Below are 25905 nucleotides of genomic sequence, written 5' to 3'. Positions count from 1 at the left end.
TTTTTTGATTACTTTTCTCTACAAATAATTCAGTTCAGCAATGAGATAGACCTCATCTTTCTGAAATTATTAAAACTGCTCACAGAAGCGTTTTTGCATAGCTTATATTGTAACATTTTTGACCCTTACAAAATTTGGCCATTATAAAATGTGGATTAAATGGGTAATTTAAAAGTTCCCTAGACAATGTTTGTGAACCTTTATAAAATTTGCCTTTATTTTTATCTTGCATTCCATAACTTGAAATCGGGGAGGGGAAGTGGTATGGACAATTTGCCGTAGACTCTTCCCTTGAAACATGGTAGTAGCCGCTCAAATTATAAGAACCATTACCGATTTAGAACTCTTATGTTTGCAATCCATTAAAAGCCAAATTGATATGCAGGGAGATGTTTCAGGCTATTCTTATAGTGGATACTTATGTAGTGATCGTGATGTTTCAAGATGGCAGGTACTCCATTTAAATTTTCTGTTTATACTCCAGGACAACCAAACTGTCAGGGGAGTTCACAAGATAGACAGAATACAAGAAACAGCACCATATTCAGCAGTCACCGGCTTGAACCCCAGTCACTTAAGGCACGTGTACTTATGCACCCACGCGCCTGACCACTAGGCTACGGCGACCTTAATTTATATAAGTGCTACACAGTTGAAACTCATGTTTATAGTTAAATGTAACCCAAGTATGGAATTTAACAAAGGGGATTAAAATTTATTAATTAATAAAATTTATATGCAATTAAGTAAAATATCACATTTTTCTAGCTGTTAATAAGCTATTCTGCTATTCAAAGGGAGGAGGGGGAATTAGTGACAAATATTTTCCCAAAATTTGTAAAAATTTTTATGCTCTTATTCTCCCCCCTCCCCTACCTCCATTAAATTTCTTTCATGCCATTGGTATCAAGACATCTGAACTTTCATGGCGATGGTGGTCAGGGACATATGTAGAGGGATTAATACACCATTCCCCAGAAAAAATATTTTTAGTACTTCCTCCTGAATCAAATTTTTGTATATGTCCTTGTCATTCTGTATTCATTTCAGTTCAGTTTTGATGGGCACCTCAAACAATCTTGGTTATACAAAATTATGAATGGTTATACATTTTCATAGGTATTCTTACATACATAGTGTGTTACAAAGTTGAAGACTTTAAAATCAAAGAAGATTTTAAATTATAGAACTGTACACAAAATTGTTAAAATGTTGTTAGTTGGTTGATGACATAGATATGGTTAACTGCTGAGACTCTGAATCCTGTTTGTTTTTCATTTGGTTTCTTTGTGTAAATTTTTAATGGGAGAATGAATCTTTTTTGTTTTTGGTTATTCAGGGGCATATGTAGTAAGCACACAGCTGATAGGTGTATGGGGATTATTTGCCTGTATTCAGTGAGTAGGATCAGGGAAATGCTCTTCTTGGAAGACATAGCAAGTTGTGCTAGATATTTCAAGAGGAGTCAAAAAACCTCCCACTTTTTCACTAGTGGATTAAGTTCATTAGTGAAGATACACAAAATCCAATGTATGCATATATGAAGATATTATGGTATGTATATATATAGAGATATAACACACCCAGTAAAGTGACTATTGTCAATTACGTTAACAGGTTATGTTGGCGGAGCTAAAAAATAGTGGAAAGTATTTTGCTGTGAAATGTCTGAAGAAAGATGTCGTATTAGAAGATGATGACGTTGAATGTACAATGATTGAAAGAAAAGTCTTGGCTTTAGGAACAAATCATCCTTTTATGTGTAGCTTGTTTTGTACTTTTCAAAATGAGGTAAGCTATACAATTATCTCTTCATTTCCTTTTAAATAAGGTTCCATATACAATTAAAAATAATATAAATAGAAAAAGTATTTTCATAACAAAAGAAACATGAGTTTTTATGGTTACTTATACTATGTACTAACCACAGTATTTATTGAATCTTCATTCCTTATTTCTATATGAAATATGGCTGATATTTATCCCATATAGCTCAAAAGAAGATTTTAGTTATAATTCTCTGGGAATAGTTTGCAATATCAGTCCTCTAAGCTTCCACCACAGTCTATAGTAGCAGATGTGTGAAGTGTTTATTATTATTAAGTATAATTTAATTCAGCATTAAGGTTTTTTTCTCATTGCTTCTGTCCAGTATTAATTTATTTAATACGATTGTAGATAAAGTATTTTATTATTATTTTTTTTTTTTTGAGGGTTATAGCCAAGGCCAGATTTATCAAATTGCAGAGGAATGGTTGCTACAGGGACCTCAAGGTTATGGGCCCCTTCCCTTCATTTCGTTTTGATTACTATTGGTTCATGGCTTCCATGACCATATTTTTAGGGCCTTTCAAAATATGTGTTCCAGAGCCCTAGTCTACCTAAATCTGGCATTGGTTACAGCTACATGTTTCTTATTTGAGGGATACTCATTCTATCTCTGCTTTTAGATGTTTTAGAATGTTCATCAATAACACTGCAGCAAAACCTTACTAATTCAGATTCTGTATAATTTGGACTGCCTTCTTCATGCAAAACACAGATTTTTACTAAACAAGAATTTAATGGTATAATTTTGAAATTCTTTTAGAATGGTTTTGCAATCACTTTGTACAAGAAGTAAAATCTTTCAAAAAATTATTCCTTGCACATCCAATGAAATTTTATGAAGTAATGATGGTAATAACAAGTGCCTTTTTCTTACCTCACAGCATCAGTCTTCATACAATCTACACTGGTGTTCAAAGAAAGTGCCCCACCTAACAATTTTGCATTTCTAACCCTTTTTCACGATGGTATGTTATATTTATCCCCAGAGACTCACATTTGATGAGTATGGGCTTGGCACAACCAGTGTCCTGATCTGGATATCATCATTCTTCTCTTCTTGGTGATTTTCTACTTTTGACTCTCTCTCTCAGGGTAACTTGGCAATTTTTTTTTTTTTTTTTTTGGCTGGTGCAGCATAAGCCTCAGGCTTCCTTGCACCATGTAGCTAATAATAATAATGTGATATAATAATAATGTGAATTAATGTGTGTGTGATAATCGAGGTTTTCTTCTATTTTTGCTCTGATATTTTTATAATGTGATTTAATCCTTGATTATAAATAATTTTAATTCACACCTTTGACATACTGGTATTTTTTTAAAAATTAAATCAATTTGAAGTAGGCACACCTCCCTGAAATATACCAGAGAATAATCACTTACAAGTTTAAGACAATGTATATAACTAATATGGTGTATTAACATTTTTTAGAGCCATCTCTTCTTTGTTATGGAATATCTCAGTGGAGGGGACCTAATGTTTCACATTCAGCAAAATGGAAAGTTTGATCAATGCAGAGCCAGGTAAAGTAAATGTGAAATAATTAAACTACCTTTGTTAAAATGAACATTATTGCATAAAAATTAGGTATATAACATTTAATACAATGTAAAATATATAATAGTGTAACACACATGCACTAGCAGTGGAAAATGAGGCAAGAAAACAAGCCTATACAGCTTGCTTTCCAAAAAAAAAAAACACGCCTCCCATTTCACCTATTCCTTCCCTCCAATAGTTTGTCTAGTTCTACTTTGAATTTATTTAAGCTATCAACTTCCATAACAACAGACACAAGTTTCTTCCAATCAACCACCTGCTCGCTGGCTAAAGGCAAACTTCCACAAATCTATTCTGTAACCATCATTCCTTAATTTGAATTTGTTCCCCCCCCCCCCCGTGTGTGGTCTGAACAAGAGGAAGAATCCCATCAGCATTGAGCTTGCTCAATCAATTCAAGGCCTTAAACACCTCAATCAGATCACCTTGCAGGTGCCCAGACTTTAGACACTGCAATTTGCAGTACTGAAGCCTTTCTTCGTAAGGTACCCCTACCCCTTTGTTCCCCTCACCAATCTTGTTGCCCTTCTCAGTACTCATTCCAGCAGCCTCAGATCCTTCCTAAAATGAGGCCTCCAGACTTGTATGTAGTACTCAAGATGTAGTAGTAGTGGCATGTGATGCAAAAAAGCATGTGTATGAGCTTATGCAGTATCAGCCAAAAAAAAAAAAAAAAAAATCACACCATTCCCTTCAAATGCCTGTCCAGTTCCTCCTTAAATTTATTCAACTTATCAACTTCCACAACGACAGATGGAAGTTTGTTCCGTTCCAGCAATTAACCACCCACTGGCTAAAGGCAAATTTCCGCACATCTGTTCTACATCTGTTTTTTCTTAATTTGAATTTATGCCCCCTTAGGTTCGTAATCTGAACAAGTGGAAGGATCCCATCAGAATTCAGCATGCTCAACCCATTTAAGGCCTTATACACCTCAATCAGATCACCGTGCAGGTGCCTAGTCTCCAGCCACTGCAATTTGCAGAACTTGAGCCTCTCTTGGTGGCGCATTATGGCCTTAGCTGCTAATGTGCCATTAAAAACCAAACCAACAACCAGCCTCTCTTGGTAAGAGGATCCCTTCATTCCACTCACCAATCTTGTTGCCCTTCTCTGTACATGCTCAAGTAAATCTACATCCTTCCTAAAATGAGGCCTCCAGACCTGTACGCAGTACTCAAGGCGTGGCCTGACCATTGCCTTATACAGAGGGATAATCACCTCCTTTTCCCTGCTGGCAAAATTCCTATATATCATTGACAAAACCCCATGACCTGCCCTGGCAGCCTGTCTGCATTGCTCAGAAAACTTCATATCTGCCTGCACAATTACTCCCAGGTCTTTCATTTTCTACCACCTTAAGTGTAGTACCACACAATTGGTACGTTTCACTGGGGTTACTTCTATCCATATGCAGTACTTTGTATTTGTCAAGGTTAAACTTCAGTTGCCACTTCTTAGCCCATCTGCACAAATTATCTAGATCCTGTTGCAGTAGCACACTGCCATTACTGTCATTCACAACCCTGCCAACCTTTGTATCATCTGCAAACTTCGACATTAAGCCTGATATACTTTCATCAATATCATTGATAAATATTAGCATTAGTAGAGGCATTTGATGCAAGAAAGCAAGCTTATGCAGCATCAGCCAAAAAAAAAAAAATAAATAAATAAAAAATAACCACTTCCACTTCACCCCTCTGTTCGTTCGAAATACCTGTCCAGCTGAGCCTTAAACTTATTCAGGCTATCAACCTCCATGACAAGGGATGGAAGTCTGTTCCACCAACCAACCACCTGCTGGCTAAAGGCAAATTTCCTCACGTCTATCCTACATCTGTCTTTCCTCAATTTGAATTTATGCCCTCTCAGGTGATTATTCTGAGCAAGAGGAAGAATCCCATCAGCATTGAGCATGCTCAAAACATTCAAGGCTTTATACACCTCTATCAGATCACCTCGCTTGTGCCTAGTCTCCAGATATTGTAATTTTCAAAACTTAAGCCTTTCTTCGTAAGAGGACCCCTTTGTTCCATTCACCAATCTTGTTGCCCTTCTCTGTACTCGTTCCAGCATCTCTACATCCTTCTTGAAATGAGGCCTCCAGACCTGTATACAGTACTCTAGGTGTGGCCTGATCATTGCCTTATACAAAACAACAGTGGACCCAACACTGAACCCTGTGGCACTCCACTAATAACATTATTCCATGAAGAGTAGCACCCATTGATTACCACCCTCTGTCTTCTCCCACTTAACCATCCTTTTATCTATTGTAGCAACTTACCCTTAATACCATTCTGCTCCAATTTGTACAATAGTCTTTCATGCACAACAGTGTCAAAAGCTTTCCTGAAATCCAAATATATATGATATCAAAATTATTTTTTGCATCCAGTTCCTTTGTAACCACATCATAATATCCTATCAAATTTGTCAGACAAGACTTTCCCTTAACAAACCCATGCTGTGTCTGAGTTATTGCTGCAGTCTTGTCTAGATGATCCTGCAATGCATCTTTAACCAGTGACTCCATTATTTTACCCGGAACAGAAGTTAAACTAACTGGTCTGTAATTACTCGTGTCACCCTTCGATCCCCCTTTGTGAATTGGGGATACATTTGCACATCTCCAGTCTGTGGGAACCTCCCCTGAGTCCAAGGATGCTCTCATAATTATGGCTAAGGGTTTGCTTAGCCATGTGGCCTGACCATTGCTAGAAAAAGGAGGGATAGTCACCTTTTTCTAGCAAAATCCTGTATATCATTGACAAAACCCCATGAGTTTTCCTGGAGATATATATATATATATAAATAAATAAATAAATAATGTGTGGTTTGTAAAATAAATAGTGCCTATGGAAATGAAAAGTACACACGGTGCCTGAACTTAAAGGGATAGTCGAAAGTGGAAGTAAGTAGTAGTTAAACAGGTGAAATAATTTGAAAAACCTAGTACAAAAATGAACTGGGACTGAGGAAGCAAACAGAAAAAAAAAATAAAAATAAAAAAATAAATAAAAATGAAAAAAATAATACATAACAAGGAAATAAATAAGTAAATAACACTGTATTCAGATATGGGAGGGCAATTTTAGCAAGAGGTCAAATCAGGGGAATATGATACATAGCCAGGGGATGATAAATATGCAAAATCTGAATATACTAGATGAAAATATGATACATAGCCAGGAAATTCATCAGGGAACTACTCCTGACCATGTATCAGGCACTGAGTTTCCAAACTTGTCTGTAGTATTAGAAAAAAGAGAAGAAAATATGCGGCCTTCATCGTAATACTAGTAGACAAGGTAGGTAGTCCCAACGCAGTGTAAAAATAAAGTTAAAAACGTAAATTAGAAATAAATACAAATTTACAAAAGTGTAATGTGAAATATAATACAAATGTATGTGAAGTGTGGACAGGGTGAAAGTAATTAAATTTACGTGGTTGAAAATTTAAAATTCAAATATAAAGCAGAGAAATTTGATTGAAAAAGTGTGGACAAGCAAATGGTATAGGGAATGGTAAAATTCTTGGAGGGGAAGGGGAGAAAAAGATAGTCAAAAGAAGGTGAAAATAGTGATAGGATTGAGGATAGACGGAGCATTCGTATTACACTAATAGTTTTACGAAGGGGAAAAAAATAGAAAAAGACAGTATAAAGATAAAAAATTTATCTTTAATTAATAAAGATAAAAGATTTTATTTTTTTCCCGTTCGTAAAACTATTAGTGTAATACGAACGCTCCGTCTATCCTCAATCTTATCACTATTTTTGCCTTCTTTTGACCATGTTTTTATTGACTAAGAAAAAAAAAAAAAACAGTAAAAATGCTGTTATTATAAGTATATAAAAAAATAGTTGAAATAATGCTTATGAGACCACCACTTAATTTTATGAGCAGTAGACAATGGGTTAAAGAATTTCCAGAGTCAAGCCATAAATTACTTATTTGTATTCAAATAAATTGAATATTCTTAAATTCATAATATGGATTTGAATACTAATAAATAAATATCATGAAGGGGTAATGAAAGTTGTTAAATAAGCTCACTAAAGCTCATTTCAGGAAAATAAATACAATATAGCTTAGCTCTAAAGCTTATCTGCTACATAATTATTTGGTTTGAATATCCGCATATTGTGGATGTATATATTATCCTGTGCATTGAAGTGATGCACTGATGAGAGTCAGTAATCACTGGAATAGTGCTGGTTGTTTATTCATATTGTAAAACTAGGGCAACTTTTGGCACTTGTTTAACAATTCAAGATATTTTGAAGCTTTGGTAGCAGATTTTTTTGTTTGCTTTAAAACTAGGTATCATATTTTTCAAATATGATGCTCTTGCACTATAGGTAAGTAAACATTGTTAACTAAGTTGCATTTTTAGTCATCTCACTTGTGGAAATGCTGCATGAAAGTTTTTTTTTTTTTTTTTTTTTCTTTTCTTATATTGTTTTGTCTTTTATCTTTCTTAAACCTTTTCCAGTCTACACGTCAGCCATTTAATATCTTTTAATAATTAGTTAGATTGGTAACAAGAACATATACTTTGTTATTGCAGAATTTCCACAAATTCTCATAGAGGCATTTTTTAAATGACACATTAAAGACAATGCATTGTAATGATATTAATGGCAAAATAGTATAAAAAAATAATTTACTTGCCAATAAATCTCATTTCAAACTGATCACATGAAAAGTGTATTTTGTTAAAACTATATTAGCTAATTTTAGTTTGCAGATTATACAAAGGTTTGCAGGGCGGTTAATGATAGGAGTCAAGGCATACTACTGTAATAAGACCCTAGAAAAATTTGACAGGTGGTCTGAGAAGTGACAGTTGAGGTTTAACATTTCTAAGAGCCCTAGGAGTAATTGCACACTTCAGCATGAAGTTCTCTGAGCAGAGCAGATGGGCTGCTGCAACAGCTCACAGGGTTCTGTCAATGATATACACGAACTTTTCTGGTAGGGACAAGGTGATTATCCTATTGTATAAGACAATGATTAAGCTGTACCTTGAGTACTGCATATCTGGAAGCCTCATTTTAGAAAGGATGTAGAGAAAAGCAACAAGATTAATTAAGAACACAAAGGGGTACTCTTACGACAAGACTTTCGTTCTGCAAATTGTACCACTTGCAAATTAGGCACTTGAAGGGAGACCTGACTGAAGCATTTAAGGTTTTAAAAGGATTAAGTAAACTTAATAATGATGGTATTCTAACTCTTTTTTTCAGACAATACACATAAGGGAATGTAAACCTAAATTAAAGATGGCTATAGGCAGGATGTGCAAAAACTACCTTTCAGCGAGAAAGTAACTGATTGCTGGAACAAACTACTACCTGGTGTTGGGTAGGTGGATAGTTTGAATAAATTTAAGGAGAAATTAGACATATTATTAGAGGGGATGGACAGATGAGGTTGAGCATGTATTTTTTTGACTGTTGCTGAATAAGCTTGCTTCCTTGCATCATTTATCAGTACTACTACTACTATTAAATGAAAAGTTCTGCATATAGGCAGTAGTAATCCCAGAATAACATACCATTTGGGTGGAACCACACTTGAGGAGATGGAGAACATAAGAGACCTAAGGGTAATTGTACAATCTGACATGAAGTTCCTTTAGCAGTGCAGGTAGGCTGCTAGGACAGCTCATGGGATTTTTCAGTGATATGCAGAAATTTTTCCAGCCAGGAAAAGAGGTAACTATCTCATTGTATATGGCAGTTGTTTGACCACATCTTGTGTACTTTGTCTGGAACCTCATTTTAAAAAGGATGTAGAGTTCTTGGAATGAGTGCAGAGAAGAGCAACCAGATTAGTCAAGGATAGAAACAGGTACCCTTACCAAGAAAGACTTCAGTTCTGCAAATTTCAGTGTTTGGAAACTAGGCATCAGAGAGGAGACCAGATTGAAGTGTTTAAGGATTTAAGTGGAATGAGTATACTAAATGCTGATGGCATCCTTAACTTTATTTCAGCTGGAGAGTGATTGTTGGAACAAACTTTCATCTGATATTGTGGAAGTGGTTGGTTTGAATAAATTGAAAATAACAGGGAGCATAAAATAAGAGATAAAGAGGATCATTAGACAAATTATTAGAAGAGATTGACAGAAGTGTTCCCCCCCCCCAGTGCAGTATAGGCTTGCTTCCTTGCATCATTTGCCTCACTAAAGTGTTGCTATGCGAAGAGGAGCTAATCAATGCCATCAACACCCTGTTTGATAAGAAAATGCTGGGAAGTGACTCTATTCCCACCTTTTTGTCTAAAAATCGCCTCCTACTTCATCAGCGAGGAGCTGACAACAGAATCCTAGAACAGCGAGTTGTCCCAGTCGCTTGGCTGAATTACAGAGTTGTCCCAGTTCCAAAACTGCAAAACCCCAACTCAACTACTGACTACAGGCCAATTTCTGTTTTCTCACCTCTTCTCAAATGCTTAGAGAAGTGCATTTTCAAAGAAGCATTTGTTGTTGTTTGTTTGGGAATTTATTAGTTGCATTGGCATCTGTTGCCATAGTGTGCCATTTTTCAAAGCGGTCGCCAATCAGATCCTCTCCCAGCAACCTCAGCACACACACTATGCACTCTCACAAAGAACGCCAATAACATGTCTGTAGGCTAAAAACTTGAAACCCTTCAGGTTGGGAACAAGGCTCTGTTCTTCACGCTGTCTTCCTGGATCTGAAAGCTGCCTTTGACTCAGTGTAGATTAATCCTCTCCTGTGCCTCCTGGAGAATTACTACAGTTTCGCAGGTAATGTCGCTAAGCTCCTCAGAAGTCTACTTACCAAGAGATTTCTCACCTTTCAGTAAGGGAATTGCTGCACCATCAAGCAGGTGGAAGCCTACATACCCTAGGGTGGATGTTTGTTGGCAGTGCTATTTTCAGCAATATTTCTACTGCTAATGAATGAGATACCTGCATTTATGGCCTACACTGACAATATCATATGCTGTCTACCAAGCCCTGCTAACACCTCACCAGGCCTGGCAAAGAATCTATTAACATCTGTTACCCTTAACAAATATCTGTCCTACTTCTGTAAATACTCTGTCTTTTTTGGGCTAATAATCTGGAAAAATCAAAGTATATTATCTTCTCACCAAGAGCACAAGCAGACCTCAAACCAGCAGTCTCTCTGGAGCCCTCAATTATGGGGCATCTTCTCATTGCTGCTCATTCAGTTAAATTCTTAGGGGTGATAATGGACAAAAACTGGATTTATAACGATCAAATCCTGCAAATGTGCTCAAAAGTGCTATGGGCTTTCTGGGGCATGAAACTTGACCTCTATAGATTGCATAATAAATACTTCTTCAGCTCAATCATCAGTTATGGAATTGAAGTCTGGTCTGCAGCTCCTTTGTCCATCCTGAAGATGCTTTGGGGTCTAGAATTCTGGGTCCTGAAGTGGGTAAACAACTGGGCTCACCTTCCCTATGTGACATCAAGATCACAGCTCTGTAAAAATTTAAGCTACACCCCATCCCAGCACTTGGCATATGCGTGGAAGCTCACAATGGCACTCAATCTGTGCTCCGCAGTTCACAACTTCATCAACATCTGGGAATTCGTGGGCTGGAAAATCCCATGGTAGAGCTCTCAGAAACATTCCAGTGCTCTGCTCAAACCTGCAGAAGCTCTCTACCTTCAAGTGGCACTTTCCCAACAGCATCATCAGCACACTGAGATCTGTTAACATTGATTTTGATCTGTGGCCTAGTGGTTCGGCCTACAGCGAAAAAAGAATTCATATTCACATGCCGTCACCATTCCTGTAACTGTCATTAAAATTAAAACCGACTCCAAGTTAAAGATGTTCTGCAATTATCGATAACTCAAAGCTGTTCATATGCACTCTCGCAACCAGGTGCGAGAGTACATGTGAACAGGCGAAGTTCTTACGGCTCCAGCAAATAAGAAGTTTTTGCTTTTTTATTGACTTAAATTGGCATATTAATTTATTTTTTAGAATTGCTTTATACTCCTAGTAACAATACTCTAGTTTAAATTGAATTTAGATAGAGATTTTGTAGGTTATTACTTAGTATTGATAAGGTTATCAAATCCACTTGTGGACAGGTTTTGCAGCTCCTGTGAATGAAGTGTTTTTTTTTTTTTTTTTTTTTTTTTAATTATACTTAGCTGCTTTATTGACTTAATTGTTAGATTAAATTATTTTCTATAAGTAGCTTATAGACCTAGTCAAGCTCTGCGGTTTATTTTGAATTTAGATAACGTGATTTGGAAAGCAAATAATACCTCGTGTCCATAGATTAACCATTCGTAACTTGCCGCCATTGTTATACGATACAGCATGTGCTAGCATAAGGTTTAATGGAAAACTAGATAGCGAGTATAGTAGTATCAATTAATCAGTAAAATTTATTAATCTTATTAAATTTCATTGTCAATTGAATTGTGCTTTTTATAACTAAATAAATATACCGACCTAATTATTACAAGCGTAACATCATAAATTAATACATATAAGTTGACAGGGGATAAGAAAATCGTATAATGTAACTCAGAGATAATATTCGATACCGAAATATATATATATTAGTGTTATAACTGCATTGGGATATAGATTTAGGGTTATATTTTGTATTTGAATTTTATTGAACTTGAATAGAAATCATGACTCAGAGCAGCAAAGCAAAAAACTAGTGGAAGAGCTGTGGCTCAGGGGAGAACTGAGGGGGGCGGTTGTCCTCTGAATCACAGTCTATTGAAATGCACTGCTTGTTTGATGTTTGTGGATCAATCAGTAACGGGACATAATATTGCCAAGGGGAATGTCTTTGTGTGTGTGCACGATATAAGAAGTGCTAGGAAATCAGGCGCCAACTCGGCATTGTTATGGGCTTATATGAGAGCTTGAAGGACAGGGTGGGATGCCCTCGAAGGATTTAAATTGAGGGGCCCATCAAGCTCTCAGCTGGCCACATCAATACCAGAGCTTGCACTTGAACATCACACAACACAGCGGGAACTGCCAAGGCAGAATGCACTGGACCAAAAGGAACTAGTTGTTGTAGGTGACTATTGTCAGGGAAATAGGGAACATTGTGCAAGTCTGCCAGGGGCAAAGGTTGATGACATTGTAGGGTAGATATCATCCTTTAAGGGCACAAAGGGTGATATTGTTGTACATGGCACTAATGATACTAAGAGTAGGAGACCGGCAGAATTACTTAACAAGTACAAGATAATGCTGAAAAAAGCCGTGAGTTAGGGTTGAATTTGAAAATTTGAAGGCCTCCGTAGCCGAGTGGGCAGGAGCGGGAGTGCAGTAGCACACGCTCTTTGAGTAGACCGGGGTTCAAGCCCCTGACTGCTGAATACGGTCGATCTGCCAACCTGCACTGGACCAGCGTGGCAGATTATGGTCCATTTCCCTCAACATGAATTGTTGAGGAGGCTTCCATCCTGCAGTGGGTTGATAATGGCTGCACTTTACGTTACTTTTTTTTTTTTTTTTTTTGAAAGTGTCTGCAATTCTGCCCAAACACGATAGGAGGGAGTATATGATGAGAGCCTTGTCGATCAATTCTGCCCTGGAGAGATCATGCAAGGCTCAAGGGGTAGAATTTTTCTCAGCCTGGTCTGTGCTTGTTAATAGGAGAGACTGCTTCTACAGGGATGGGATACACTTAAATAGAAAGGGTGCAAGAATATTTGCTGATGCTATTGAGGCAGAGTTAGGTGGGTCAGAAAACTGCTGGCTTGGGGGAAATACACGGACTAATAGATTAACAGTAGCCGCTGGCAGAGGTAAAAGTGATTCTTGCATTACTTCTATTGAAATGCAATTGAGCAGCAGCCTGGAAAGCAAGACAATGGGAATTTCCAGGACTGCTGGGAGTCATAGTGGAACAAGTAAATACATGGGCTGTGTTAGGGTAACTAAGAGTAGAAACAGGTGCATGTATACTTGCATGTACACCAATACTAGGAGTATAGTTAATAAATTAGACTAGCTTGAAGCGCTAGTCAAGACATCAAAGGCAGATATTGTTGGGATATCAGAGACATGGTGTCACACAGACATAAGCAGTGCAGAACTGGAATTTGGGGAGTACAATGTGTACAGAAAGGATAGACAGGACAGGAAGGGAGGAGGGGTTATGCTGTTAATTAAGAAACACATAAAATCTAAGGAAGTGCATACAATTGATGTGGGTGGACAATGCAATGTTGAGTCTGTTTGGTGTGACATAAGCACTGGGAAAGGAAAAACGAGAGTAGGTGTGTGTTATAGGCCTAATGAATCTGATGAGCATAATGAGCAGTTGTGCAGAGAAATAGAGTGGGTCAGTAAATTAGTGTCTTATAATGGGGGATTTTAATTTCCCGGATATTGACTGGAATTTGTGGGTTGGTCACTCACACGCTAGCAAGCCTTTTGTGGATTTATTAGATGTTTGATTTCTACAGCAGCATGTTCGGGAGGCAACTAGAGGGAGTAATCCTCTTGATCTGATTATCAGTAGTGATTCTTCATGCATTAAGAATCTGCAGATAAAGGAACCACTAGGTGGCAGTGATCAGTGTGCTGAAGTGGGATTTACTCAAAGAGGTAACTACCATCAAGATTACAGGGAAGGGTTTTTGCTTTTGTAAAGGTGACAACTGTGGTCTGAGACCGTATTTAAATTCTATACGGTGGAACCAACTGATGATGGTACCAACAGCAAATTCAAAATGGGAAGCACTCAAAGAATTAATCTTGGAAGCTACTAGCCTTTTCATACCAAAAAAGAAATATTATTCAAGATTTAGGCCTAAATGGATGTCAGATGAACTAATTAGACATATGACAGAAGAAAAATGCATGGGATACATATAAATTAACATGTGACACAGAAGCCTATGATAGATATAAGCTGGTCTGTAACTTACAAAGGAGGTTAGGCAGGCGAAGGCAGATTACGAGAAATCTTTGGCAAAGGATACAAAGAAAAACAGCAAAGAGTTCTTTACTTATGTAAACTCTAGAAGGAAGGGGATGAATCAGATTAGTCCACTTGATATCGATGGTTAACAAACTGAATGAATATTTTGCATCAACATTTACACATGAGGAGTTATTCAGGGAGGGGAATGCCAGAGGTGTATTCAACTCTGGCAGTAAGCTAGATAATCTTGTAATAACTGAGAGTAAAGTGGAGGAGAAATTGTTGAAGATAAACACAAGAAAGGCACCTGGGGTGGATGGAATCCATCCAGTTATATTAAAGGAGGCAGCAAAGGAAGTACGCAAACCCTTAGCCATAATTATGAGAGCTTCCCTGGACTCAGGGGAGGTACCATGGACTGGAGGTGTGCAAATGTGACCCCAATCCACAAAGGAGGATCAAAGGGAGACAGGTAATTACAGACCTGTTAGTTTAACTTCTGTTCCAGGGAAATTAATGGAGGCACTGGTTAAAGAAGCATTGCAGGATCATTTAGACAAGACTTCAGATGATACGAAGGTTGGCAGGGTTGTTAATGACACTAATGACAGTACACTGCTGCAACAGGATCTAGAGAAGTTGAGCAGATGGGCTGAGAGGTGGCAAATGAAGTTTAACATTGACAAATGTAAAGTACTACATATGGGAAGCAGTAATCTCAGAGTAACGTATCAACTCTGTGGTACCACACTGACAGTGGTAGAGAATGAAAAGGACCTGGGGGTAATTGTGCAGGCAGATATGAAGTTTTCTGAGCAGTGCAGACAGTCTGCAAGAGTAGCTCTTGGTGTCTTGTCAATGATATACAGGAATTTTTCTAGCAGGGATAAGGAGGTGATTATCCCCTTGTATAAGGCAGTGGTCAGGCCACACCTTGAGTACTGTATACAGGTCTGGAGGCCTCATTTTAAGAAGGATGTAGAGCTGTTGGAATGAGTACAGAGAAGGGCAACATGATTAGTGAATGGAACAAAGGGTTGCTCTTACGAAGAAAGGCTTAAGTTTTGCAAATTACAGTGTCTGGAGACTAGGCACCTGCGAGGTGATCTAATTGAGGTGTATAAAGCCTTGAATGGTTTGAGCATGCTCAAAATCTTGCTCAGAATAATCGCCTGAGAGGGCATAAATTCAAATTGAAGAAAGACTGTTGTAGGATAGATGTGCGGAAGTTTGCCTTTAGCCAGTGGGTGGTTGATTGGTGGAACAAACTTCATCTGTCGTCGTAGAAGTTGATAGCTTAAATAGATTCAAGGCAGAACTTGACAAACATTTGGACCGAGTGGATGGGTGAAATAAGGGTGTGTGTGTGTGTGTGTGTGTGTGTGTGTTTTTTTTGTTTTTGGCTGTTGCTATATAAGCTTGCTTTCTTGCATCATGTGCCTATGCTAATGCTATTTAGGTTAATCTTATGTTGGAGAAAGGGATATATTTGCTGTGATTTATGTATTCTATGAATGTTATATATATTATATTGTGGTTCTATGTATTATATGGATGATGTGAATTCAATGGATGTTCTATGCATCCTATGCAGTTTTTCTGTTTTAGCAGTTTTTATGTAAGTAAATATAATGTCTCCAATCAGATTGTTAGATTCCTCTGGATGCCTGTAATGGGAATCGTAGCCTTGTACAATTTTGTGAATAAAGAATTTTATTATTATTTGCCACTACTAATACCTCAAAAGATGCAGGCAGTGGCAATATGTTCCTTTCTCTGAAATTAACCACATCTATGATTAGCAACACAGCAATTTTGTCAGAAATGGATTGTGACTGTAACATCAACCGAAATATGTATAAAGTAATTTTAAAAAATTACTTTAATGTAATTTTTTAAAGTTAAAAAAATTACATGAATATGCTCCTAGTGGGGCAATTGATACAGTCATTTTAATCATATTTTTTAATATGTCCAAAGGCAATGTAGGCATAATATATATTACAATAAACTGCCCATCCATAATATCCTTAAATCATATTTCACAAAGACAAAATCTGTTATTTATATATTTAACTTACCAATTAAATAGAAGAAATATACAGGAGACTATTGAAGCATTTTAAACAGACATGTATATAATTTCCTGTTATAGTTGTACTAGCATAATACCAACAAATCACATGCAGAATGACAGTTTTAAATTTCATTTTATTTTCATATCATTATTTCCTAAAAGCTGTGATCTATTTTTTATAATTTAATTGCTCGGTTCTGTTTGTTTATTTTGTAATCTCTTAATCAATTTCACATGCTTTTATAATATTGAACTACGATGACTAGAGTATAACAGATCTGATCATGATTATCTTAATTCATAACTTTAGTTATTGACCTTAATTTATTTTCTTGTTTGCAGTTTATATTTTCTCATGTTTATTGTATCTTGGTAATAATATATTAGTATATTCTTAATCTTGTTAATTTGAATTTTATTGCACTGCACTGCACTTTCATTCTGATATCATATACATGTTAATACCTTGTGTAACTGTCGGGATAATTGTTTGCATTTCAGATTCTACAGTGCACAAGTTGTATGCGTACTCAAATTTTTACACCGAAAGGGAATAGTTTACAGGTGAGAATGTAAATTTAAAGAAAAGATATCTTAAATCACATTAATATCAGAATATGTTATATTATATGTTTTTATTTATTTTTTTTTTTTACATGCAGCACTGAATGTGATGTATACTTGTGCTCAAATTGTTAAGAATACCACTTTAATACAGGATCTCTGTTTGCCTCCAGAACAGCAGCGATTTGCCTATGCATGGACTGCACAAGTGGTGATAATAATCACTATATTTATTGAGACTGGATAACATTAGAAATGTCATTATGATGGGTTAGAGATTAGTGTCAACCCCAAATTCAAATGTGTCCCTCTACCTTTCTCCTTAAGCTAAAAAAAAATACTTTAAAAATGGATTGAACTTTCATCTCGGTCTAACATTTTTCATACTTTGTTAGTAGGGCTCAGGATAGAACTAGAGCGCTGGTTTGTCAAGTGCATTGGTAATGTCGCGTACAAGCACAATTATTAAAAATAAGATATTAATTTTCATTTCATAAATGTTTCTATTTTGACTCCCAAGCATTAGTGGATAGTGTTTAATTTCCTAGATAATGGATGGAAGTGATGTAGCTTTTGACTTTATCCCACAAATGCTTTATTATTATTATTATTAGCTATATGGTGCAAGGAAGCCTGAGGCTTATGCTGGTGCAGACAAATGCCATCCATTATCCAGATGGAAGTAGCCCATACATTATCCAGATGGAAGTAGCTATGACAAGGGATGTCATAGCTACTTTATTGATAGGATATACCTATTGGCCTGCAAGATCCCAATGTCTTCTGACAAAATGGATCTTACATCATAACACCGCTTTTCAGTTTCCACTGTGCATTATGGGTTATAACTCCTGTATTTATCAGTTGTTAAATACAAAGGCAAAATGAGCTAATAGAATAGAAGTGATATTTTATTTTAGCAACTGTTTGTGACTATACTGAGACAGTTAGCCACACTGGTTCAAATAGCGAGATGTGATTTTATCAGTACAGTCCATCTGTATACCTGGTACAGTCTTGACCTAACAAACCTTGGACATTGGTCACTTGTTTTCAGCAGTGTCTACTGATTTATGTATTAGAAATGGCTACAAGCCATTTCTAATAAGTGATACTACTGTGTATGAACACATGACTTTTTTGTTGCAGTTATATTGGCACCTTACAGGCTCCTACTCTTATTTCATGGCCAGAATTGCAGGACCCATTTAATAAACACTCGCTCAGGGCGCAGGGCCAAAAACAGTTTTGTTGCCCCAGATTTCCCAAACATGTAACTAAGTGAATAGTATGAGGGCTATTCAATAAAGAATGAACAAACTTCTTTCATCAATATTTTGATGATCCTTTTCAAAATAATAGTAAGAGCTATATAGTGCAAGGAAGCCACAGACTTTTTCTGCACTGGACAAAAAAAAGCAGATAAAAATTATTTGCTTCCTCCTCACATAGGTAACTATCCAGCCGACCTTTGAATTTATTCAAACTGTCAGCCTCAACTACCTGTGAAGGCAACCTGTTCCAACAATCAATAACTCACTGACTGAAAGAAAACTTACAAAATGTAGTCTAAACCTTTCCTCTGTAATTTGAATTTATGCCCCCAATTCTGGAATTATCTATAATAGCGAAATTTTTGCTTTCATTAATTTTACTAACCCTTCTCAGAGCCTTATAAACTTTAATCAGGTCACATCTGAGGTGCCTGGCTGAGGTGTCAGGTCACATCTGAGGTGCCAACAATCAATAACTCACTGACTAAAAGAAAACTTACAAAATGTAGTCTAAACCTTTCCTCTGTAATTTGAATTTATGCCCCCAGTTCTGGAATTATCTATAATAGCGAAATTTTTGCTTTCATTAATTTTACTAACCCTTTTCAGAGCCTTATAAACTTTAATCAGGTCACATCTGAGGTGCCTGGCTGTCGAGCTCTGTAGCCCACATAATCTGAGTCTTTCCTCATAGGGTCACCCTTTTGCTGATCTCATCATCCAAGCTGCCAGTCTTTGGACCCTTTCAAGAAGTTCGGTGTTTTTTATTTCAGATGAAGTCTCTATACTTGAATACAGTATTCCAAATGTGGTCTTGAATTGCCTTATATAGTGGGACTGTGACCTCCATATGTCTACAATAATGTTCAATAAATCATTGATAGGAAAACATGGGATTTCCTGGCTGCCTGTTTACACTGCTCAGAAAACTTCCTATCTGCCCATATTATAACTCCCACTTCCTCTACTGTTTTTAATTCAACTCCACCAAGTATATAATTTATTTTGGGGTTGCTGTTCCCCAAGTGTAAGACCTTATATTTTGCTGCATTAAATTTAAGTCATATTATATATGAATTGTAGTTATATTATTTATGAATTGCATATTGGTTTTTCAGGTGGTGTAAAAGTGCAATATTTGTAACTTAACTTATTGTGTTAAGTTATAAATATTTCAAATATATTAATAAGCTTATAATTAATAAGCTTGAATGATGGCTTTAATTCTTCAGCCTTCATCAGAAATGAAATACATTGCCAGTTTACAGTTGTGTGAGTGAATTGGTCAATATGGTTCAGATATCTGTTTAAATATATTTTCTAATATATTTCCTTATATATTTATAATATATTTTCCTTAATAAAGAAGGGATTTTTTTTATTTTTTTTTTATTTCAGTTTGGGTCCATAAGAAAATGGTCTGAATCTAGTCATTTTCTTATGGACCATTGCCAGCTAGTGCTAATTTCAATTATCAATACAATATACTCCAAAGGTGGGAGGAACCACTAAAGGTTTTGGAATATTTTGGTAACCAGTAGATGGCTTTCTTTTTGTGAAGTATGCTGTGTTGATAAATGATGTTAGTTCTAGAGTTTAAATATACTCTAAAAATGTGACTTATTTTACTTGCTGTTTAGTTTTAGCATTAGCATTAGTAGAGGCATATGATGCAAGAAAGCAAGCTTATTCAGCATCAGCCAAAAAAAAAAAAAAAAAAAAAAAAAAACAACCGCTACTCCCATTTCACCCCTCCGTTCGTTCGAAATACCTGTCCAGCTGCGCCTTAAATTTATTTAGGCTATCAACTTCAACAACAAGCGATGGGAGTCTATTCCACAAACCAACTGCCCGCTGGCTAAAGGCAAATTTCCGCACATCTATCCGACATCCGTCCTTCCTCAATTTGAATTTATGCCCTCTCAGGTGATTATTCTGAGCAAGAGGAAGAATCCCATCAGCATTGAGCATGCTCAAGCCATTCAAAGCCTTATACACCTCTATCAGATCACCTCGCCGATGCCTATTCTCCAGGCTCTGTAATTTGCAAAACTTAAGCCTTTCTTCAAAAGAGCAACCCTTTGTTCCATTCACTAATCTTGTTGCCCTTCTCTGTACTCGTTCGAGCAGCTCTACATCCTTCTTGAAATGAGGCCTCCAGACCTGTATACAGTACTCAAGGTGTGGCCTGACCAATGCCTTATACAAGGGAATAATCACATCCTTATCCCTGCTAGAAAAATTCCTGTATATCATTGACAAGACACCATGAGCTACTCTTGCAGCTCGTCTGCACTGCTCAGAGAACTTCATATCTGCCTGCACAATTACCCCCAGGTCCTTTTCATTCTCTACCACTGTCAGCGTAGTACCACAGAGTTGATACGTTGATCTGGGGTTACTGTTTCCCATATGTAGTACTTTACATTTGTCAATTTTAAACTTCATTTGCCACCTCTCAGCCCATCTGCTCAACCTTTCCAGATCCTGTTGCAGCAGCATAGTATCAGTAGTGTCCTTAACAACCCTGCCAACCTTGGTATCGTCTGCAAACTTGGACATTAAGCCTGATACACCATCATCAATATCATTTATAAATACAGAAAACAACAATGGACCCAACACTGAACCCTGAGGAACTCCACTAATAACATTAGTCCACGTTGAGCAGTGTCCATTGATTACCACTCTCTGTCTTCTGCCACTCAAACATCCCTTTATCCATAGCAGCAATTTGCCTCCAATGCCACACTTCTCCAATTTGTGCAGCAGTCTTCCATGCGCAACAGTATCAAAAGCCTTTCTAAGATCCAAATATATAATATCAAAGTTATTCCCTGCATCCAGTTCTTTTGTGACTACATCATAGTATCCAATCAAATTGGTCAGACAAGACCTGCCCTTAACAAAACCATGCTGTGTCTGAGCTATAACTGAATTCTTGTCCAGATGATCCTGCAGTGCTTCTTTAACCAGTGCCTCCATTAATTTTCCTGGAACCGAAGTTAAACTAACAGGTCTATAATTACTTGTGTCAGCCTTTGATCCTCCTTTGTGAATTGGGGTTACATTTGCACATCTCCAGTCCATGGGTACCTCCCCTGAGTCCAAAGAAGCTCTCATAATTATGGCTAGGGGTTTGCTTACTTCCTTTGCTGCCTCCTTTAATATAACTGGATAGATCCCATCCACCCCTGGTGCCTTTTTTATGTTTATCCTCAGCAATTTCTCCTCCACTTTCCTCTCAGTTATTAGAAATAATCTAGTTCACTGCCAATGTTTACTTCACCTACGACATTCCCCTTCCTGAATAACTCCTCATGTGTGAATGTAGATGCAAAATACTCGTTTAGATTGTTAGCCACCTGAGCAGGATCCTCAACTGTTGAACCATCAACATCCAGTGGACCAATCTGATTCATCCCTTTCCTTCTTGAGTTTAAATAGGTAAAGAACTCTTTTCTGTTTTTCTTTGCGTCCTTTGCCAAGGATTTCTCATAATCTGCCTTTGCCTGCCTAATCTCCTTTGTGACTTGGTTACAGACCAACTTATATCTATCATAGGCTTCCATGTCACCCATTAATTTGTATGTATCCCATGCATTTTTCTTCTCTGCCATATGTCTCATTAGTTCATCTGACAACCATTTAGGCCTGAACCTTGAACAATATTTCTTGGTTGGTATGTAAAGCCTGGTAGCTTCCAAGATTAGTTCCTTGAATGCTTCCCATTTTGAATTTGCTGTTGGTAACATCATCAGTCTACGATCTCTCTGTAATACAAACTGTGTGTCATCTTATTGGTAATTTATATTTGGCAAAATTAGAACACAACACTGAATGTGTTTTAAATTGAAGAAAATGTATCACTAAATTTTCCTAGTAAAATTACAATTTGAATTTAATATTAACTAACATTTGTAATTATGTACATAACTATGGGTTGGGATTTTCTTCTCAAAACCTGCATTAGTAGCTACAATCACAAAACAAGACTAATCTGAAAGACTTGCATTTCTTCGTCGTACAAGGCACTACTGGAGTCACCATCTACTTGATTGTCAAGAGAAGGCATGTGCAGCCATTCACCAAACAGTCATTTGAATGGTCACTATGATGGCACCTTGTAGGACAAACACATGCAAGTACAGTATTTCAATTTAGTCTTGTTTTGTGATTATATCCATTGTTTGAAGGCTTTGAATAAAAGACCATAATATATGTCATCTATGTAATTCCAAGCCTGCATTTCTTCGTCGTTGCAATTTTATTAAGGAAATTCAGTTAAAATCGCACTGAGTAAACTGATTTAATTTTGCCATTATAAGATACGTTTTGCATGATCATTTATCTTTTATTATGCATATCAAAAAGTTATATTTGTTATGAGAGTTTTACTGTTTTCAAATCTCAGAGCGGGAATTATTTTGTTATACTGGGGAATAGGAAGAGTTACCAATCCACAAAAAAAATGGTTAATGTGAGAGAATTATGTAACTGCTTTAATATTATTTATAAGTGAATCAGAATATATATATATAAAAAAAAGAAAAAAACCGTCACAGAATTAACTACTTAGACACAAAAAAAGCCCAGAAAAATGTAGAGTGAATTTTGAAGTTAAAATAATATATTTTATGCCTTTTTATTTCTGTTCTCAGGGATATAAAACTGGATAATGTAGTGTTAGATGAACAAGGCAATATACGCCTCGTTGATTTTGGTATGTGTCAATGCCGTATCTATAGAGAGGAATGCCTTCCTTCAAATTTTTGTGGTACTCCACATTACATTGCACCAGAAGTATGTATTGAAAGTTTTAATTGTTTGTTTGCAAAGCATCCTGCATAAAATATTCTGTTGGCATGACCTAAATACAAGTCTTCCATAGATTACTGAACACAGCGTACATTACTTTTTTGGTTTCATGAATTTAGTAATTCTTGTTATTATCTTGCATGGATTTTGATAACCTCTAATAAATGCTAATGGTGCATGCATTAACAATTAAAAGGCTGCATTTTGAGGTAAAATAGTTACGGTAAAGCATTAACTCACCAACTTATCCATTTAATTTAAATTAATTGAATTCATATTAAGTCAATAAGCACAGGAACTGCTTAGGAATTTTTATACATTTGTACTTATTGATTGAATAAATAGCAGTAATTTTAAGTTTAAATTGATTATTAGTTATATATTATGAAGATAATTTTGCATGAGGGTTAAGTTACACTCTGTTTAAATACAAGTAGAGAATATACCTTTGCAGTAAAAATGCCTTTGACCATTCACTGCATTAAATGCATATCATTGAAAAATTCTCTTGTTTGGTATAAATTCATTTTCAAAATTGGTCATGAACTTTGACTTTTACCACAAAGGAATGGTGCTCTGAACGCTGTCAACTGCAGGAGTACTGTTACTAAGGTAGCTAGTGATACTCTAAATGAGTCCTTTTTCTGTTCCCCCCCCCAATGATTAGATTATTTTTAAAATAAACTCTTAATGTATATCTGTTATTTTCTTTATGCTATGTGTCATCCTCTTTTTGCATCTATTGCCATTCTCATCAAATTTAAAATCTCACTAGTCAGCTATTTATCAAGAAATTTCTGAATTAGCATTTATCATAGTGCAAATAAAACTACCAAAGAAAATCTATTTTTTGAATAATGGACTCCTTTTAGAAAATAATTTAATTTCATTATAAAACAACCAGATGAAGCGTAATTTTCATGAAGAGAAATCTTAATGAAAATCTTTATTAAGAGGAATCTTATGAGTGAATTGATGTACCATCCAGTGCAGTGTGAGAAAATTGCATTTTTCTCCTACAGTTTGAGTTGTTTATTTTAACTCCATATTTTAACAAATGAAACTCAATTCTATTCAATCATTCCGATGAATAAAAAACTTGTATTATAATTAATGTCAGTGCATTAAACTTAATATACATTCAACATAATGTTAATTTTATTAATCATTAAGTTAAGAATTTAAAAGCAACCCACTTTCTTAAATATAGTTTTTTTTTTTTTTTTTTTTTTTTTTTACTATTTCAATGATATTAGTTGTCTTGCATGTCAGTTTGGTTACTAAATAGGTACCTAGGGTAATAGCCATTTTGTTTATATTTCCTTCTACTGAGCATGTTTATGTCTCTACCCATAGAGATTTGAAACTGGACAATATTCTGCTTGATTTTAATGGAGATGTTAAACTGGCTGATTTTGGCATGTGCAAATTGGGTTTGCATGAGTACAGGAAAACATCAACATTCTGTGGGACTCCTGATTATATTGCTCCAGAGGTGAGTAATGGTTACATCTTGTTCTCCCACATTGATATTACATATCTCATGTCATTCTATTCAAGAAGTATGTTATCTTAATAGAATAAAAATTGAGTTTACTACATTTGTGTTTATGGTACTGGAAAAACTTCATTTATGCAGAATGAAAACTTGATTATATACTTTTTTTTTTCATTATTTACAGTAAATACATAATTTTGCTACTTATGATAAAGCCAGGATTGTATTCTGAATTTTTCTTTTATTTTATAAAGCTATTTATGTGTTAGACAGATTTTTAAAAAAATGCATAAATAATGCAAATTTTAAATTTCGTTTCTTTTATGTCCATTACATTTTTATGACTCTACAGTGACATTTCTAATATCTTTGTTAATTATTATTAGCCACTGAGCCATGGTAGTTTAAATAGAAAGGGTGCAAGAATTTTTGCTGATGCTGTCGAGGCAGTGTTAGGTGGGTCGGAAAACTGCTAGTTGGGGGGGATACAAGGACTAATAGATTAACAGTAGCCACTGGCAGAGGTGGAAGTGATTCTTGCACTGCTTCTATTGAAATGAGCAGAAGCCTGAAAAACAAGATGCAGGATATTTCAGAGACTGCTGGTAGTCATTGCGGTACAAGTAAACACATGGGTCGTGTTAGGGTAGCTAAGAATAGAAACAGGTGCATGTATACCTGCGTGTACACCAATGCTAGGAGTTTGGTAAATAAATTTGATGAATTTGAGGTATTGCTCAAAACATCAAAGGCAGATATTGTTGGGATATCAGAGACGTGGTGTCACACTGATATAAGTAATGCGGAACTGGAATTTGGGGAATACAATGTGTATAGAAAAGATAGACAGGACAGGAGGGGAGGAGGGGTTATGCTATTAATTAAGAAACACAAAGTCCAAGGAAGTGAAGCCAGTCGACATCGATGGACAGGGCAGTGTCGAGTCAGTTTGGTGTGACATAAGCATAGGGAAATCAAAATTGAGAGTAGGAGTGTGCTATAGGCCTAATGACTCTGATGAGTATAATAAGATATTGTACAGGGAAATAGAGTGGGCCAGTAAATCAGAGAGTCTTATAATGGGGGATTTTAATTTCCCAGATATTGACTGGAATTTGTGGGTTGGTCACTCGCACACTAGCAAGGCTTTTGTGGATTTATTGGATGATTGTTTTCTACATCAGCATGTTCGTGAGGCAACAAGAGGGAGCAATACTCTTGATCTGATTATCAGTAGTGATTCTTCATGCATTAAGAATCTGCAGATAAATGAACCACTAGGTGGCAGTGATCACAGTGTGTTGAAGTGGGATTTACTCAAGGAGGTAACTACCATCAGAGGTAAAGGGAAG

At 36.2% G+C, this 25905-nt stretch overlaps 1 protein-coding gene across 5 annotated transcripts in view; it reads left to right on the top strand.

Moving 5' to 3' along the window:
* The window catches only part of LOC150088833 (putative protein kinase C delta type homolog), a 121089-nt gene that overhangs the window by 68535 nt on the left and 26649 nt on the right, over window positions 1-25905 (top strand). For 3 of the 5 annotated variants that reach the window (XM_090369692.1, XM_090369690.1, XM_090369693.1), the window contains 4 exons: window positions 1618-1791; window positions 3263-3354; window positions 16901-16963; window positions 22899-23040. In XM_090369692.1, the coding sequence (XP_090225818.1) occupies window positions 1618-1791; window positions 3263-3354; window positions 16901-16963; window positions 22899-23040 (471 nt within the window). Of the gene's footprint in view, window positions 1-1617; window positions 1792-3262; window positions 3355-16900; window positions 16964-22898; window positions 23041-24411; window positions 24551-25905 lie in introns of all 5 variants that reach the window. The other 2 variants (XM_090369694.1, XM_090369691.1) reach the window with 1 other exon arrangement.

This window comes from Mastigoproctus giganteus, chromosome 3 (genome assembly GCF_048544385.1).
Source record: "Mastigoproctus giganteus isolate SK-2022 chromosome 3, ASM4854438v1, whole genome shotgun sequence".
Classification (NCBI taxonomy): Eukaryota; Metazoa; Arthropoda; class Arachnida; order Uropygi; family Thelyphonidae; genus Mastigoproctus; species Mastigoproctus giganteus.
This window is presented reverse-complemented; position numbering and strand designations above follow the sequence as displayed.